Source organism: Rhinichthys klamathensis, unplaced genomic scaffold (genome assembly GCF_029890125.1).
Source record: "Rhinichthys klamathensis goyatoka isolate OS25496 unplaced genomic scaffold, OSU_Roscu_1.1 h1tg000059l_1, whole genome shotgun sequence".
Classification (NCBI taxonomy): Eukaryota; Metazoa; Chordata; class Actinopteri; order Cypriniformes; family Leuciscidae; genus Rhinichthys; species Rhinichthys klamathensis.
In genome coordinates, this window is record NW_026606604.1 from 4,353,561 (window position 1) to 4,371,832 (window position 18,272).

The 18,272-nt window shown below is 35.7% G+C and overlaps 2 protein-coding genes across 2 annotated transcripts; both read right to left on the reverse strand.

The window, feature by feature from the left end:
• Positions 1 to 976: 976 nt before the first annotated feature.
• On the reverse strand, positions 977 to 7,253 carry pdk3a (pyruvate dehydrogenase kinase, isozyme 3a). The gene is made up of 11 exons (XM_056249037.1): positions 6,847 to 7,253; positions 5,056 to 5,197; positions 4,904 to 4,975; positions 3,930 to 4,114; positions 3,751 to 3,840; positions 3,077 to 3,154; positions 2,861 to 2,937; positions 2,614 to 2,715; positions 2,426 to 2,533; positions 1,445 to 1,558; positions 977 to 1,357 (listed from the first exon to the last, which is right to left on the reverse strand). Exons 1-11 carry the CDS (start codon positions 6,947 to 6,949, stop codon positions 1,214 to 1,216), a joined length of 1,215 nt encoding a protein of 404 aa, XP_056105012.1. The 5' UTR covers positions 6,950 to 7,253; the 3' UTR covers positions 977 to 1,213.
• Positions 7,254 to 8,457: 1,204 nt separating this feature from the next.
• On the reverse strand, positions 8,458 to 14,960 carry slc51a (solute carrier family 51 subunit alpha). Its single transcript, XM_056249048.1, has 8 exons — positions 14,811 to 14,960; positions 12,292 to 12,443; positions 11,963 to 12,036; positions 11,579 to 11,737; positions 10,507 to 10,618; positions 10,265 to 10,411; positions 9,170 to 9,275; positions 8,458 to 8,653 (listed from the first exon to the last, which is right to left on the reverse strand). The coding sequence occupies exons 1-8, from the start codon at positions 14,884 to 14,886 to the stop codon at positions 8,508 to 8,510; spliced, it is 972 nt and encodes a 323-aa protein (XP_056105023.1). The 5' UTR covers positions 14,887 to 14,960; the 3' UTR covers positions 8,458 to 8,507.
• Positions 14,961 to 18,272: the final 3,312 nt, after the last annotated feature.

The following is an 18,272-nucleotide window of genomic DNA, read 5'->3' on the forward strand; positions in this document are numbered from 1 at the left end:
AAAACATTAAAAGAAAAAAAAAATTAAGAATGATTTTGCATTAAGAAAATTATTTTTAGGACCACTGAAATTGTTTGCATTGTAATATTTTCATGAGAACTAAGCACGTGTTGTTCCTTAAATTCTCAGTTGCATTTTTCAATTAAAATCAGCATAATTTTTTTTTTTTTTTTAAATAACTTGAATTTATAAATATAGATTATAGATTAGTTATAAATATAACAGAACTAGGAACTATATTATTGTGAGTGCTGTCAAATCGATGAATCACAATTAATCGCATCAAACATAAAAAATATACACATACACACACATTATACATTTTGATTAATCTATTTGACAGCACTAATATATACATATACACATAATATATGTATTACTTGTGTTATTTATGTATGTAGTTATCTTATACTTATATTTATTACATATATTATTTATAATATATATATATATATATATATATATATATATATAATGCAATATAATAACTTAAATTACTATTTAAATATACTACATTATTGTACTACAAAGTACTATAGTACATTTAGTATATTGTACTACAGTAGTATACTAATTATACTACAAAGCTTCATTTTCTTTATGCAAAATATACATTTTTCTTTCTTTTAATTTGGGGGTGAAAATAACCTCAACAAGTTTGAGATTTCATGAGATTTTGAGTTTCTCCTCAGCCTTTTCAAAGTGGTTCTCCAAAGTTCACTGCCAAGAAAATCATAGTGGAAGCCACAGAAACTGAGGACAAACTGTCTCTCTCTCTCTCTCTCTCTTCCCCCCTCTCTCTCTCTATTGCCTGCGAATGTTTGAATGGCAGTGAAAGAAATGCTCTTTTTTTGACCATCTCAAACTCCAGACTTCCTTCTCTGACTGCTATAGAAAATGAAACAGGGGAGCTACTGTGTGGCACAATAAAAAAAAAAAAGCATCTTACACCCTGGACACAAATGCTCACCCTTTCCTCTCACCACCCTGGAAGACGCTTAATCGAGACTCTGTGTCTTACGTCTGTAGCTGCACAAAGGAGGAAGGAGCAGAGACTTAATGCCACTTGCATCATCAGATGTTCTGCTCTGGAAATGCTAACAAGTATAGAACACTCAGCATCGATGTGATGTTGCCATGGCAACTGAAGCTAGACTAAAGACGGAAAGGTCTGTAATGGGTGCAGTGGGACACATGGATGGGGTGAGTGCAATTATCTTTTGGCCTTGTATTTTGAGGCATCTCTGGGCTCTTTGCTCGGGTTGCTCCAGTCATCCGCTCCTGGGCCTCCTTGGTAGTGTCGCCAAGCAGATTTGTTAAAGACGGGCAGACGCTCAAATGATTCACTGGAGAGGGCCTGGTCAGAGAAGGTGATGGGGTGGATGTCATTGAAAACCTATCAGTGAAACGATTAACTAAAGTGCAAATTGAGAGCTGCTGTTACCTTCAAGTAGATGACGGCATCGGTCCCCACGCCTTCCATTGAGTACAGTTTCAGGTCTCCTTGAAAGTAGCGGGCGTACAGTCTGGATATCGGCAAACCATGTCCAAAACCAGCCTACAGACGCATGGAGATCAGGTTACAGAGGACAATGCTACATTTAGAGCTGCTATTCAAGGTTAAAGTTCGATGGCTCACCTAAAATCGTGTCATCATTTACTCACCCTCAAGTCGTTCCAAACCTTTATTGCTTACTTTCTTTCAACACTGGTACTGAAATAATACAATAGCTTTCATTGAGGAACAGACTGAAATGATATTAAAATAAAAAATGCCAGGTTTGATGCCTTGTTGTCACTTGAATGACTGTGACATAGCAAGGTTGAATATGTGGATGAACAAACGAGATTTAAAGAGATATTTCACCCAAAAATGAAAAGTTTGTCATCATTTACTCACCCTCATGTTGTTCCAAACCTGTATGAGTTTCTTTCTTTTATTGAACACAAAAGATTTTTTTTATAGAATGTTGGTAACCAGACAGTTAAAGGCACCCATTGACTTCCATAGTATTTTTTTTCCTACTATGGAAGTCAATGGGTGCAGTCAACTGTCTGGTTACTAACATTCTATAAAAAATAATAATTTTGTGTTTAACAGAAGAAAGAAACTCATGCAGGTTTGGAACAACATAAGGGTGAGTACATGATGACAGAATTATCCTTTTTGGGTTAACTATCCCTTTAAGAGTGGCAGTGTAGAATGGAAGATTATTGACAAATAACAACTTAAATTTGGGTCTGCTTGACTTCAAAAGACAATTTAAAGTCATTTTCAATACATGGTGTTTTGTGTCCTTTTAGAGTTTGAAAGCCCAAGAGTCAAAAAGTCAAACTAGCGGTTCGTATACAATTAAGGGTGACTAAGTGATGACACGATGAAGTTTGTTGCTGTAAGAATACTGTAGCCACACTTCTTTTTTACCAATGGCACGCGTTTAGAGCCCAGACTGGGTGTTGGTGCAGTCGAGTAGGTGTAGTTGAACAACCTGTCAATCTTCCGTAAAGCCACACCCCCTCCCCTGTCACTGATCTATGATGAAAATAACAGGAAGTTTAGGATCAAGGCATGTCATTTGTACATGTAGAAAACGGACTCGCGAACAAACTGACCTTCACAGAGAGATCTTCCTTCCCCAGGGTCACTTTTGCTTTTATAAGAGGAAGACCCTCTTTACTACCCTCGTGGAGCTCATTGGTGGCCCGCATTGCGTTCTGAAAACACAAACACAAGCTGTTACAGCAATACGTCAGGGCCTTGGGAAAGGCACAAAGATGAGGGCTGCTGAAAATTGAATTGCGTAACAGATGCCAGCACTTTGATGTATCCAATTCAATATGCATGTGTGTGCATACATACCTTAAACAATTCAAACAGCATGTGGAATAGGTGGGAGGGAACATACACAGCCTGGATGGGTTTTTGAGGAGCCTTAGCTGCACAGAAAAGTTAAATATTTATAGCAATTTTGAAAAATGCTAACTCCAGAAATTGAGTTACATGAATTAGAAATGAATTAACTCTGACACAAACATTATATATTGAGTTTTGTGAGAGAACAAAAAGAAAAAGTACCATTGAATTCCTCTGTCTTCAGTTCAGGGGCAGCTTGATAATATTGCTCACACACCATCTTGGCGGTCTCGTAAGCATCTGAAAACAAAATCGCGTTTGATCAGTAGAGAACAAAATCCAAACTAAAGATTCCAAGCATTTCCTACACTATTGCTGAAAAGTTTGGGGTTTGGTAAAGAAATAAGTCTTTTATGCTCACCAATGCTGCATTTTATTTGATCAAAAATACAGTAAAAATAACAATATTGTGAAATATTATTACAATTTAAAATAACTTTTATCTATTTTAATATATTTTCCATGTAATTTATTCCTGTGATGGAAAAACTGCATTTTCACCAGTCTTCAGTGTCACATGATCCTTTAGAAATAATTCTAATATGCTAATTTGCTGCTCACTTTCTTATTATTATCAATGTCGAAAACAGTTGTGCTGTTGAATACTTTTGTGGAAACGGATACATTTTTTTGTTCAGGATTCTTTGATGAATAGAAAGTTCAAATGAACGGCATTTATTTGAAAAAGAATTATTTTGTAACATAATTGTCTTAACTGTCACTTTTGATCAATTTAATATGCCCTTGCTGAATAAAATATTCATTTATTTTAAAAAAATATCTTACTGACGTCAAACTTTTTAACAGAACAAAAAATAAAATAAAAGCAAACTTACCAGTCACCACCTCTGCAACATTGCAGTTGGGATCAATACTTCCAATGTGTTTGGGATGGGCTGGGTTGATGTCATTGCCAAAAAGGAGAGCTGTAATAAAGATAAAAGCAATTACGATAAAACTTGATGAAAAGCTGATGCCCGATATCTGGTGACTGTCTTTCTTTTGGGTGACGTACTGTGCTGGTTTATGAGCATGCGAAAGGAGATTCGGTTGGTGTAGAAGCGGTCCAAAAAGTACTGGATGTTGGAGCTGACGAACGGATCGAAGCCAAACTTCTCCTTATATTCGATCACACCCTGGGCCATGGTCGGGACCACATCATTGTGTCTATTCCTGATCTCAATAAGAGTCTCCAAGAAGCTATAGGTACAGAAGTTTAGAAAACACATTTTGTTATACAGAAACACAGAATAGTTAAACAGTCATTATTCAGTTAATCAGTTCAGTGTTAATTCAGTTGAGTTCAATAACTGTGTAAAATTATGGAATGAGTTCAGTTTCATCTATAAAGCAGATCTGGAGAAAACAGTGATTTCAAAGTCAATAATATTGCTGAATATTTACTGCCCCAACTAAGCAAGGCAAAAGACGAGTGGCAAGGAACCCCAACTCCATCGGTGACAGAAATGGAGAAAAAAACCTTGGGAGAAAACCAGTTCTTCTCTGGCCAGACGAACAAACATGGTGTGGTTTAATTCCAGGCTGTATCACAAGTCAGATTGTGGATTGGTATCATCCAGAATATCACGCCAGCATATGGAGGGAGGAGTTGAAGCTGGCCATAGAGTCTGTGCTTAGGACTTGTCTGGTTCGCTTGACGTTCGATGAGCATCTGTGCCTAGTCAGGCTGTCTAGTCGACGAGGTCTTCACAGATCGTCCATTATTCAGATCATTTACAGTAGTTTGTATCAATAATAAATGCCATTGTATGTAGAAATGGTATGCGAGTAGGATTTTTTCTCCGTTTTTCGCTGACCCAGCATGCATATTTGCTCTGTCAGGGCGGCTTTCAGTTACTGATTCCTCTGTTGTAAACTCTAGCCTGAATTCACCTCGCATGAAAATATAATAACATGCCATGCAACAGCCTGAAAAACAAGACTATCTAGATGTCTCACAAAAAGCAAAAAAACATAAGTCCTACTCACTCATTCAGGGCATGTGGGTCTTCTGGCTTCCTGTTCTCAAACTCTAGAAGTTCTAAAAAACTTTGCATGTACCTGTGGAGAGATTCGGCACAGCTCAGGACAGGCTTCAATGAAGCATGCATGTAATCCGATTCAAACTCATTTATACTCACCATTTCTGCACCAGTTTGACTGAAGGTTGACTGAGGAGCTTGTCAGGCAGCAGATTGACCTCTCTCATAGTGTTAGCCAAGCGCACCGGCAGCTCCTTCCGCAGGAACATGTAAGACGTCTTCTCACATGCATTGTCCCTACCTGAAAATCAGGCATCCAGAAACATAAACAACTGCGAATGCAGGAGGGGAAAGCAACAAAAAAAAATGCTTTATCATCATCCACACATGAAACCTGAGAAACCTGCATAGGACTGAACAATAACTCATTAATCAGGCTGAACGTAAGCCAATTTTTTTTTAAATTTAAAGCGATATATATTAAATAGCAACTACTTGATTGTTTATGTCATCGCAAAATGGAATCTACATTAGCTCTACTCCGGAAAATGCAACTATAAGTAATGAAGATATTAAGATACCACAAACATTAAAGTCCAAAGTCCAAAATATTTTGGAATATTGCAATATTTATAATAAATTATTTATCCGTGCACATGATTATTTTTTTTAAAAATCCATGTGCCCTTGTAAAATGATCTGAAAATCAACACCTCCTCTCTGATGACATGTTTACTGGCATGAGGGCGGGATCAACCTGTCACTCATATGAGATCGCAGCAATAGCGAACGACAACTATACAAAGATCCAATTAATTCCCGATGGACAAAATCAAGTCCCGCCCTACATTTTTTCTTGTTTGAGAACTCGTTTCACTCGGATTTACCGTCACAATAGCGCAGAAAAGACTATCACAACTTCCATTTTATGCCGACTTTAACGATTTGCCGATTTTTTATAAAGCTGCTTTGTGAAAAGTGCTATACAAATAAAATGGACTTAGTGTGACTTAATTTATTTGACAAATATGGACTCTTGGTGTAGGCCTTCAGAGTCCACCAATATGTGTTAGTTGAAACATCACAAGCAGGTTTAACTATCCCTATAATCATTTATTTTAGGTTGTAAATAATACCATAATTATCCTTGTTGCATAAGCCTTTCTTCTGACACATTGCCATTATGACAGTCCCTTTTGTGCTATCAATGTGATTGTTCAGTGGACCTTTCACCCAAAATGAAAAGTTTTATTGTTCCACGGAAAAAAGAAAGTAATAGTGTTTAGGACAAAATAGGAGTAAATGCCATTTTTGGGTGAACTATCCATTAAAAACTATTTATTCTGACTAACTTTTGCGTTTGACTCACCAAGGTGTAGTCAATATATTATTCATATCACACACTTACGTGCATTCAAAAGCATCCCTTTTGCTTAGAAGGAATACAGTTAGATTAACGGACAACTATTTTATATTTTTATAATTATATTTAATATCATTATAATATGCAAATAGTTAAACGTCAGCAAATAACATAAATTAAATCTGAAGGACATATAGGTTGGCAAAATTTATAGGCATACATGGCAACCCAACAATCTCTGGGTTTAAAAAAAAAAGTCATTTGAAAGTCATTAGATGACATGCCTTGTACAGTCATAAAAAACAGAACCATTACCTCAATAATACAAAATACAAACGTCGAATGTTTTCCAACTAAACAAAGTTCTTGTTTATCAGATCACATCATTTGTCGCATTTACAATCAGGACAGATTAACACTAAAACAATATATATTAAAAAAGCGTTCATATAAATATTATATATAAAAAGGTTATAAAAGCATTTTATGAGACGATCGACAATCATGCTGAATTAACGTTAAACGTAACAAGTTCCGCTGCAGTGTCTGTTTGTCAGTGTGCATGTGATGGATGCGCTCGCACTTACCAAATTCCAGAAACTGTTTAATTGACAAGGGCGATGGTGAAAACCTTGAATAATATTCTATCTTTGGTAAATGGTTATTCAGAAGAAATGCGTACAGTCTCATTGTGAGGGAAAATGTGAAACGGACGAGGCAAGGCTGTTCTTTATATTGGGATCATGGCAGGGATCGTCCAAAGAGTAGAGTAGACAGCAACATCCGTATCCGAATATTTACCTCCGTTTCATATTATTATTATAACAGGCCACTGCATTAAATGTCAGTGTCTTGTGTTTTCTAGCACGGCCACTGTTGCGCTAAACAGCACGTACACAAGAGCGAAGGAGCGAACACACAACCAACCATGATTTTAAACAGCGAGCACTGTGATTTGCTGAGAAGAGCCCGGAAAAAAGACTGTGCTTTATATGATTGGTCTATTTATTTTCCTGAATAAACACCTCTCTATTGGCAGTTAGGTTGCAGAACAGCGGGTATAAGTTGTTGTTGTTGTTGTTGTTTTAAATGACGTTTATGTGTATTTACATTTTGTGTTTGTCATCCTGATACCCACCAATTTATTACTAGCCTACCTTTTTTTCTATTTATTATTATTTTTGAGACTCACCCACATGACATTATTTGTTCATAAAAAACTACCCTGCAGTAAAAGAAAAATGAAACCAGCCTATCTGGTCTGCTGGTCTTAACTGATTTAGAATGGTTTAGCTGGTCTCCCAGTCTGACCAACTGAAAAGTTGAGCATAAAAAGGCCAAAGTTTGCATTTACATTTATTGTGTTGCTTTTCAGTTGTGTGTGTGTGTGCACACAGTGTTCTTTTAGTATTATTTATAGGCTACTTATAGTATTTATTAACATTTTGAATTAGCTTTGATTGTCTTATTTCCACATTAGCCTTTGACACACACACACACACACACACACACACACACACACACACACACACACACACACACACACACACATATATATATATATATATATATATATATATAGCTTTAAATTATTATTTCAGTTTTAGTCATTTTTTTAAGTTTAAGTTTTTCATTTAATATTTATATTTTATTTCAGCTTAGTTTCAATCTTTTTTTATAGTTTAATTTAACAATAACAACAACAGACAAATAACACGATTACTGTAAAAATCTATATTCAACGATATGAAGTGACAGATTTTACAAGGGTAATATATAGCGACATACAATTTAGCAACAAAAACAAATCCTGACCTTTAAACAATTCCAAAAGTCTTTTATGCAGCATATCATTGTGCCATAGAGATTACTTTATCTCACTTCATCAGAAATGTGCACCATGACTCCCGAGATTTATTATGCTTTGTGGTCCTATCAACAGACCAAGCATTCCAAATAAGAACAGAAACTTGATGTAAATCTCCAGGTTGACGCACCCAATACAAAGTGTAAACATCAATATCAGGGCCCTCAAAGTCATGGTTGACTATACAGTCAAATTCTGCTGACTAGTAACCTCAATATAAAACATATCTACCAAAATATTAGATATAGCATGTACATGCATATAGAAAATACAAAGTTAATGACCATCATTGTTGACTACTCCCCCCCCCCCCCCCAAATATATGACAAGGCCCCAAATATATAACACAATCTCATTCACACACACAACAGTCTGTTCTTCTCAGGCAATATCTTTTGCAGTTAGGACAGTCTTTGTCTCCTCAACATAATCCGCATCTGGTATGGGGTCATACGGACGTCTATATAAAACACGGGTCACTAGCGTGATGATGAACATCTCCACGATCAACAGCTGCTGACTCATCACTGTGAAAAGAAATTGAGTGTATTTTTGAGAACCATGAAAACCAGACTCTCTTTATACTGTAGGTGTAGACAAGTTAAACAAAAATGAAAAGGTATTTTTGTCTTTCGAAACTCATATGACTTTCTTTTTTCAGTGGAACACAAAATGAGTTATTTACAGTAGAATGCCATATATGAAAGTGAATGGTGACCATGGCTACCAATAAGATTATCACAGAATAATGACTTAAAATCTACTTAAATACTTGAAATAAAGTTCACAGGTTGTATTAGTTGTATGATAGTTTTATGATGTTTTGGGGAGCTTGACAAACCCTGGGCCCCCCATCCACTTTCATTAAGAGAGCAGCTCATTCTGCTAAACATCTCTTTTTGCATTTCACAGAAGACACAAGAAACTCACAGGTTTTACATGACAGAATTTTAATTTTGGGATGAACTACCCCTTAAAGTCCTGTGCTCTATGATAATTTAAGAGGATTGTTGTGTTTTGTTCTGCAACATGGCGGTACTCACAGTATCCACGGGTCTGGGAGGTGTAGGGTGGTGCGCAGGCAATAGTCCCGTTCATTGCCAGTATGTTAATGATGGCAGTTTGCAGCTGGCTAAGAATCAGCACCAACTACGGGCAGATATAATTGATGAATCATAGGCAACATTCATTCTAAGGCTGGGTACTGACACAAATCTTACGAAGATTCGATTCGATGTTGATTCACAAGTTTGCAATTCGATATATATATCAGGTACAATACATGACCAATTTTCTTAAGAAAAAAAAAATCAACTAATGTAAACTATACATGGAGTCAGGTACAACATTACAAATATTGACAGTTAAAATTTACTGATTTATTCAAACTGTACAATCTATACAAACACTTAAATTACACGCAAGGAAGTTTTTATAATAATAAAGATAAATAATACTAACTTTATAATTACATAATTATGTATCTACTCCAATTAAGTTTTTGAAATATAAACATTTCAAAGGTAACTGTCATAAAAACGAAACAGCGGTGTTTGAATGTTGTTATAAAATGGGCAGAATTTGTTTCATATCAAAAGTAACAAAGCACAAAGCTTATTGCGATTTATTGGATAGCAGGTGTGCTACAATGTTCTGTTTATTCGTCAACTGAAAACAGCATGGACTAAAAGATTGATTTTTATGATTTAAAGCGGCAGTCCGTAACTTTTGGCACTCTAGCGTGCGTCTTCCAGAAGAAAATTTTATCCGGAGCTACTTCTCTCAGTTTATGTATATGACGAGTCATGCAGGTACTGGGCTACCCCGCAGCGGTACGACCCAAACCAGTCTAAAATCGTTTGAATATAAACACTTATTATTATATAGGTGTACAGTAGTGATTCAGGAAAAGGCAAAAACATGGTTTGGAAAATAGATTCATGATGTACTCGCTTATTATATAAAGTTTGTAAATTTTGAACACAAAAAAAACCGTTACGGACTGCAGCTTTAAGAATCGATATCGGTTCATTAAAATACAGAAATCTATATTTTTACCCAGCCGTAATTAATTCTAGCAATACTGAATATCAATAATGTTCTAAAATATAAGGAATAAGTACAAAACACACACATACCTGATACATGGCATATTTAGGGATAATTTTTAGGGTGCGTAAAGCCTCTCGCACATGCATGAACATGATTGCAACAGGCCAAAGGGCAATAATGGTGAGAATGCCTACAAATGAGTTTATCCATATGGCTCCTCCAGTGGCCGAAACCTACAGACCAGAGAAAGAGACACTCTGCAAGTCTTTCTCAAATTCATATATAAAATTAGCTATTAAATTACTTGCACAGCACAGTCTATACTTACATCAGATAAATTAAAGTTGCCATTCGTCCAAAGGACTATAGAGAGGATGGTGAAGACTAACTTCATGAGTGCAAACTGGTAGGACCCCAGTTTCAATATAAAAAGAGATCGTCTGAAAAATCAAGGCACATTTTGAAAAAATAAATAAAAAATCTTTTCCAGGTCACATGATCCCACCCACAGGCATCTCATGAAGTAGGATTATATTGCATTCAACTGTTTACATTGAGTTTGATAATGGAAGTCTTACATAACACTGATAAAGCCAATGGTTCCAGGAGCCACAAACTACTCCTTTCTTCCAGATAGCAAAGGGTGCAATGGCCCAGAGGTGCCCATTTTAAGTTATGCACTAAGCATGATAAAGACCTCATATTTGCAGAAGAGTTGAATGGCCAGAGGTGTACTCATCCTGTTGACATTCAGTCGAAGATATGGTCATTGGATGGCAAACTGGCCAAAATTCCAGATTCCAATTTTAATGTTTGTTAGTAAGATATAGGTGCAATTCAGTTAATATGAGTGATTCATTTATTTCTATACAGGCTACTAAGAATTTACCAAATTATTAGAGGTGTTCTTAGTAACTATGTACTAAAATAAAGTAAAACTGATTTTTTTTTCCAATAAAAACTATATAAAACTATGATAAAAAAACAACAAAATTACTAAAGCCTTTTTAAAAACCATTAGTTTTAAATCAATTTCTACCTGATAAAATATTTTAGAGCCTGGCATAACTAGAAAAATGTATTCATTATGAAAAAACACCCATGGAGTTTTTAAGATTTGTCTTATATTAAATACTTTTAAGTCATCTTGAGGCCCCCTAGTGGGCCCTGACTGTCATAGATACTTTAGAATTGGCTATTTTGATTTGGGCCAATAAACGATCACCTAGCAACCACCCAAAACACCCTTGCAACTGCACTGCGATGCACTCCTAGAACACTTAAAATGCCCTAGCAACACCCTAGCAACCACCCCCAACAGCATAGCATTGTGGTAGTGATTTTTGCACAGGTAAAATCCTCTTCGGTCTGACGGCAAGCGCACTTTAAGGTTTGATTACCGTGTGATGGGGACATTAGGCAGGCATGGGCAGCAGCAGCAGCAAGGTCCTGTGCTGATCTTAAACGACTGTTTCTCACAGCGCCTGAGAAAAGCATCATCCCCTCCGACCTCTTCAATCATGAGAATCAGGAACTTGAAGACCACAACTGCAAAGTATCTGCCAATTGAGTCAGAGATATCTTAATGTTATAACTAGCTGATTTTGTGTGTCTCACTTGCACACACCCACAAATCCAATTCAAAGTTCCATACACACTACAATATATCTGGGACAGTAAGTACTTTCTGAAAAGTGAAACCAAAACTGAATTACAGTTACTAATGGTTTACAGAATTACAGTTACTACACTGGACAAAAGTAGAGCACTAATGGTGAACTCACGTGGCTGATGTCATATCAGTGAACATCGTGGCCCTAGGAACCCACATGCCCAAACAAGACATGGTAGCAATGACCTGAAAAAGAGAGAGATAAACATAATGCCCCAGAAGCCAAGATGAACTTAAGACTCATAATCACTCATCCAGGCAGTCACGCACTATAAATGACTAACCGTACCATTGCCTCAGTTTCCATATGGGTGGGTTACAGACAAAACTCATATTTGACATGTTAGTTCTTATTAGGCAAGTAAAAAAAAAAAAACACACCAGAAGACAGGGAGGGACATTACAGATAGGACAAATGATTGATTGATTGATAGAACTCACTGGTGCTGCTCCGGTTACCCAGATGATTATGCTTTTCTTATTTGGCGGTACTTTCTTATAGATGTAGATGCATTCTTCGATGAAAACCAGCATAGACACCGTGGCCATTAAAGTCAGCACAGAGAAGAGGACTATGCCAAAGATATCCAACTCTGAGAAACACAAGCACAAACACGGTTTGGTCCACAGGGTTGGAAAGTAACCATATCGATAATAAACACAATACACCTCATTTGTTACATCTGGTATTTGCGAATTTATTTCTAACTTTTTTATTGTTTACTTTTAAGTGAAACAGGCTTCCATATCTAACATATGGGGATCATTTAGGGACACTTAACGATTGTTTGTTATTGGCTATTTGTTATTTTAAAAATATGATCCAAATGGCTAAATCATTGTAATACTATACTAACTTAGCATCATCTGAAGATATTTAAAAGAATGTTGGAAACTTGGTAACCAGACAGTTGACGGTAGCCATTGATTTCTTTAGTCATTTTTTCCTACTATGGAAGTCAGTGTCTGTCTGGTTACTTACTACCTGTAATACTCCTTAAACTATCTTATTTTGTGTTCAACAGAAGAAATAAACTCATACAGGTTTGGAACAATTTGGGGGAGTAAGTGATGACAAAATTTTCATTTTTGGGTGAACAATCCCTTTAAAACTTAAACCAAAATGAACATTAAACAAAAGTAAAAGCTAATTCAAAATATTGATACATACTATAATATTTTATAAATAGTAGTGTTGTCAAATTTATTCATTAATCGTGATTAAAAGTTTGTAAATATATAATGTGTGTGTGTGTGTGTGTGTGTGTGTGATATATATATATATATATATACACACACACACACACATACATACATATAAACACACACACATCCATTTATATATATATATATATATATATATATATATAAACAAACTTTTATGTGTGATGCAATTAATCAATTTGACAGCAGTACTTAATGCGTATTGTTTAAAAGTGAAAAAATATACATAATGATACAAGATTAAGTTTAGTTGTCCCACTTTACTAGTTGTCTTTAACTATTTCAACTATTTGGACCAATTAAAGCAATAAAATAATCAGTTAAAGGCACGTCGCATGGAGTTAAAGGACAACTCTAGACTTATAGAAAAACTTTCCAAACTCTTTTAAAACCACTATCCTTTTGAAACCTTATAAATCACTTCCTAACTATCCATGTGTTTTCAATCAGAATAAAGTACGCTGGAGAAATCTAGTCAAGGTTTTCTTGAGAATTTAAGGAATAACGGTTTCACAACTTTCTCAAACACACACACCCACACACAGCTTAGATGAAAGCACTTATTATTCTTTTCTCATTTTTGTTTTACACATTGTTCTGCTGTGTAGTTTTACACAAACCAGGAGTCTCATCATTTTTATTAGGTTCACTGATGTGATGTTACATTACCTAACTTGCATTGCCAAACTGATCTCCTAAAGCATCATGCACTTTCCTGTAAGTCATTTTAACAAGAGCACATCTGCCTAACATCTGCCTAACAATTGTGAATGTACACAGTTCATCTGAGGACAAATCAACCCTTACATGTACAATCACTGCTGTTACTCCAGAAACCTTCCCTCGATTGCAAGTTTAAGTAAAGATGAGAACTATTAAAACAAGAATGCGAGTTTGACACACATAGTCTACTGTAGTTGAGGGTGACACCTGGAAAGAATCCACACCAGTGCCATTCAACATTATCACGCTATGTGTACGAACTCAAGTTCAGGTGCACTGAACCACAGGATAATCACTTCTTATCAACAATGAGTGGGAAGCAGCGTAAGATATTAACTTGTGGTTTTCAGGGGCATTTTATTTTTACCCTTATAAGGTTTTTTTTACAACCATATAAAAAAATACAGCATGCCATCCATTTATCAATCAACACTTTTATCTGAATAATTATGGGTGTGGCCATCAAATGTCAAATTCAAAATTAACTGTAAATAAAGAAAGAAAAATCTTAACTTAATTTTGTTGAATACATCAAAAAATTATATTACAGATCTAGTCGTATGGTTGATTATAGGCTACATTGTTGTACTATCACAGAAGAGTTGATTATCTCACAATATTCAAATATAAAAATATTCCAGGTTCAGGAAAAATATAAAAATATGACCACAGTAATTTATGCCAATTTGGAGACTAGAATTTCCAACGTACAATAGTTATTTGCTAGAGTTACTAAAATATAATTTTATATATTATTAATAATAATAATGGGGTCTTCTTAAAATAGTCCAAAAAAACTTCCAGAAACTGTCTTTTTGATTAATTAATTTTTTTGAGATAAGGCAATTACTTCAAATAGTTCATATCTTTACGTATCTAATCTACACTATCAACAACAAAAATATCCAGTGAAAGCAACTTTATATTTGACAGCTGTCCTAAAACACATTCCGTGTTACGGAAATAAACATCAGGGAGCAACTTTAAGGAAAAGCAACACATTAAATACTTACGCATAATAACATCGATAGAGAACGGAGCATCTTGTCTGCATCTCGGATCAAAAAGTGTGAAATTTGACTTTTCCATCTTCAGTCACCGTTTGTTTATAAGAGCCAGGGCAAACTGTAATCCGTGCAAACCACACTCCCCGACACTCCGCCTGTTGGTTTCAGCATGCGTGAAACCAATAAACTGAGGAGAAAGCAGGCTGGTTCTGTAGACTGTGTGTAGAGGAATCCCAGCACTTGTTAAAGGGGCCGCCCACACAAGGGGTAAATAGTGATGGATCACTGACCAATGAAAATACGACTCTTTCATCCGAATACACTGCGCCTGCGCAATAGTGTCACACAAGCACAGATGAGTGGACTGGCTTCTGCAGGATTTTATCATATGCGGAGAAGTGAGCTAGAGATGAAGTGACTGAACAAAATATGCGAAAAAATATGCGGGAAATGTATCGGATAAGCACTTAATTCACTTAAAAAAGACTAGAGTAGGCTATAGTAGCCTACCATAGTGTTAAAATTAGTCACTCACTACTGACATCAGAAAAGGGAAACAAATGACAGAAAAACCGAGAGCTTTAAAGTTTACACACTGCTGAGGAACTTCTCATAGCATCTATTTTGTTGTATATTACTTAGGTAAAAATACTTGCCTAATCAGTTCTAAGAATAGACAAACAGATAGATGGATGGATAGATATCTTCTCCCTCTATGTAAGCGAAACAAAACTGAGACTTGAGAACGTTTGTTATACAAGCATAAACAGTAACTGGGAGGGTTTATGTTACAAGATCAGACAGACCAAAGTTCACATAAGATTGACAATACATACACATTTTTACAAAGATGGTTAAACTCAAAAGGAGTGTGAGAATAGTATGTTTAACATGCTGAACTTGTGATTTGCTAGAGTTGAATGACCTCAGTGCTAATGAGCTGGACAGAGTTCAGGGTAGAGAACAGCCCTTGAAACCAACACACACACACGTTTGATTATTAATGAGGACATCTCATAAACTTCCATCGTTTTATCTATCAGATTAATGGCATTTTTCTACGGACCTCAAGTCAAACCTGTATAAATGTTGCAGAAACACAAAACTAGTTTTTTTATTATATTTTTTTAGAAATGGACATTTATTGTTACTTGTTACATATAAGTATGTACTTTGTTCACAAAATTAAAAAATATGTATTTCTTTTTACATTATCTGTACCATATGCATTTTAAAACATGTAATCCAGACTTTCACATCAGTAAATCAAATATGTAGCTGTGTTTGCCATGCATTGAAGCACCATGATTCAGTTTTTTTTTATCTGATTGTAACAGAATGATTCAGTTTTTTTTATCTGATTGTAACAGAAATAAAGAACATGGTACAAAGACACCAACAAATATTCTATATTAATTTCATTATGGCTTCATGTTTACTTTTAACTTATTAATAAAGTATAAAAATGCAATGAAAGACAAAAAAAAAAAAAAGTAAAAAAAAAAAATTGGTTTTAGGGCCATGCTTTGAAACAGAACTGAGATACACCATAAAAAACATCTTTTTTTTTAATTTCATCAAGGCTGTGTAATTCATACCTATAAGAAAGCCGTTTTAAAGACAAAAACAATCTCTAAACCCATTCTGTACCACTATATGCATTCCTTAAGATCACAAAACAGCTACACCATTTATTTCACATAAAACATTACTTTATAACCAGTAGCAATCTTCAATGTGTGGTCACTGATGGTAAAAGTGATGACAAACTTAGATTTTCACAGCACATAAACAGTCAAAGATCTTTTCAAAAACCAAACCCTTCATCTGGTAATACTTAGAAACCATTCCAGATTTGAGACAGTACATTGTTCCATAAATGGGCGTATAAAATCTCTTTTTACTGGTTTATTTAGTTGCTTCACTCTCATTAACAACAAACACAGAACAGTGGCACTCTAATGCATGTTCGCATGAATGTCTTGATTTGTCATTTCTTTATTTACGTCAGAACACAAATGAAGCAATACTGCGATACATAAAACACATCTGGATTTCCACACATCAGTTTCACGTTAGCTCACTCTACACTCACAGCTGACGGGGCACAATTATTATTCCACGCTGGACCAAAGTTAACAAATGCTAACTTGCGACAAATATAAATAAAGAAAAAGAACGTTACACTTTTACCGCTTTGCAAAAATGGCTAAAAACATTTGCATTTTTAATATGAAGAAGAGCTATTCACAAAGCTTATGTATAAAATATAAGAAAAGAAAAAGGTAAAAACATAATTTAAAGGGTTAGTTCACACAAAAATAAAATTTCTGTCATTAATTACTCACCCTCGTGTCGTGGGTGTCTCTTTTGTTGATCTTCGGAACACAAATTAAGATATTTTTGATGAAATCCGAGAGCTTTCTGACCCCCTGTAGACAGCAACATCATAACCACTTTCAAGGCCCAGAAAGTTAGTAAAGACATCGTTTAAATAGTCCACGTGACTGCATTGGTTCAACCTTAATGTTATGAAGCGATGAGAATACTTTTTGTGCGCAAAAAAACACAAAAATAACGACTTTATTCAACAATTTCTTCTCTTCCGTGTCATTCTTTGACACTGTAAACAGTGCAGCACTTCCATCAGAACGCCGCATCAACAGCACACGCATGTGTCTTTGCTACCTTTCTGGGCCTTGCTTGAAAGTGGTTATGATGTTGCTGTCAATAGGGGGTCAGAAAGCTCTCAGATTTCATCAAAAATATCTTAATTTGTGTTCCGAAGATCAACAAAGGTCTTACGGGTTTGGAACGACATTAGGGTGAATAATTAATGACAGAATTTTCTTTTTTGGGTGAACTAACCCTTTAATCAAGGATTGAGAACAAAAATCTGGTGATCCAATACCAAAGACCACTGACCGCGCAATACAATATCAAGCAGTGTAAATGCCGCCTGCTGGCCAGGTCTGATACTGCAGGAGGAACCTACAAAGATTTTCATTTGGTTTCCAAAGTGACACACTGGCTACACTGCAAGAGCAGAGAGGTATTACTGACATTTTGTAAACACTCCTGTAGAGTTCAGAGCTCTGGTAATAAGCCCTTTATTTGGCATACGTAAAGTGGCCGACGTGTGCACAGCATTTCACACCAGAATCATCTCAAGACTGGCAAAAGAAAATAATAGTCACCATACAAGTGGAGCAGCTTAAGAATACACAAAAAGGGTCTTTTGCAGGCGTCCTCTGCCTGGTCACACTCTGTCGCACTTTGTGAACACGTGCGTGTTTATATCTTAGACGAACGTCAATGAAGTTTAAAAAAAAGTATATTCCAAAAACAACAAAACTCTTTAGTAATGAATTTGAAAGTGCGAATGAGCCATCGTGTCCATTAACTCTGAAGCCGGTGACACTCTGTGGCACAAGGGATTCCAGATGAGCTCAGTCAGACCGTTCACTT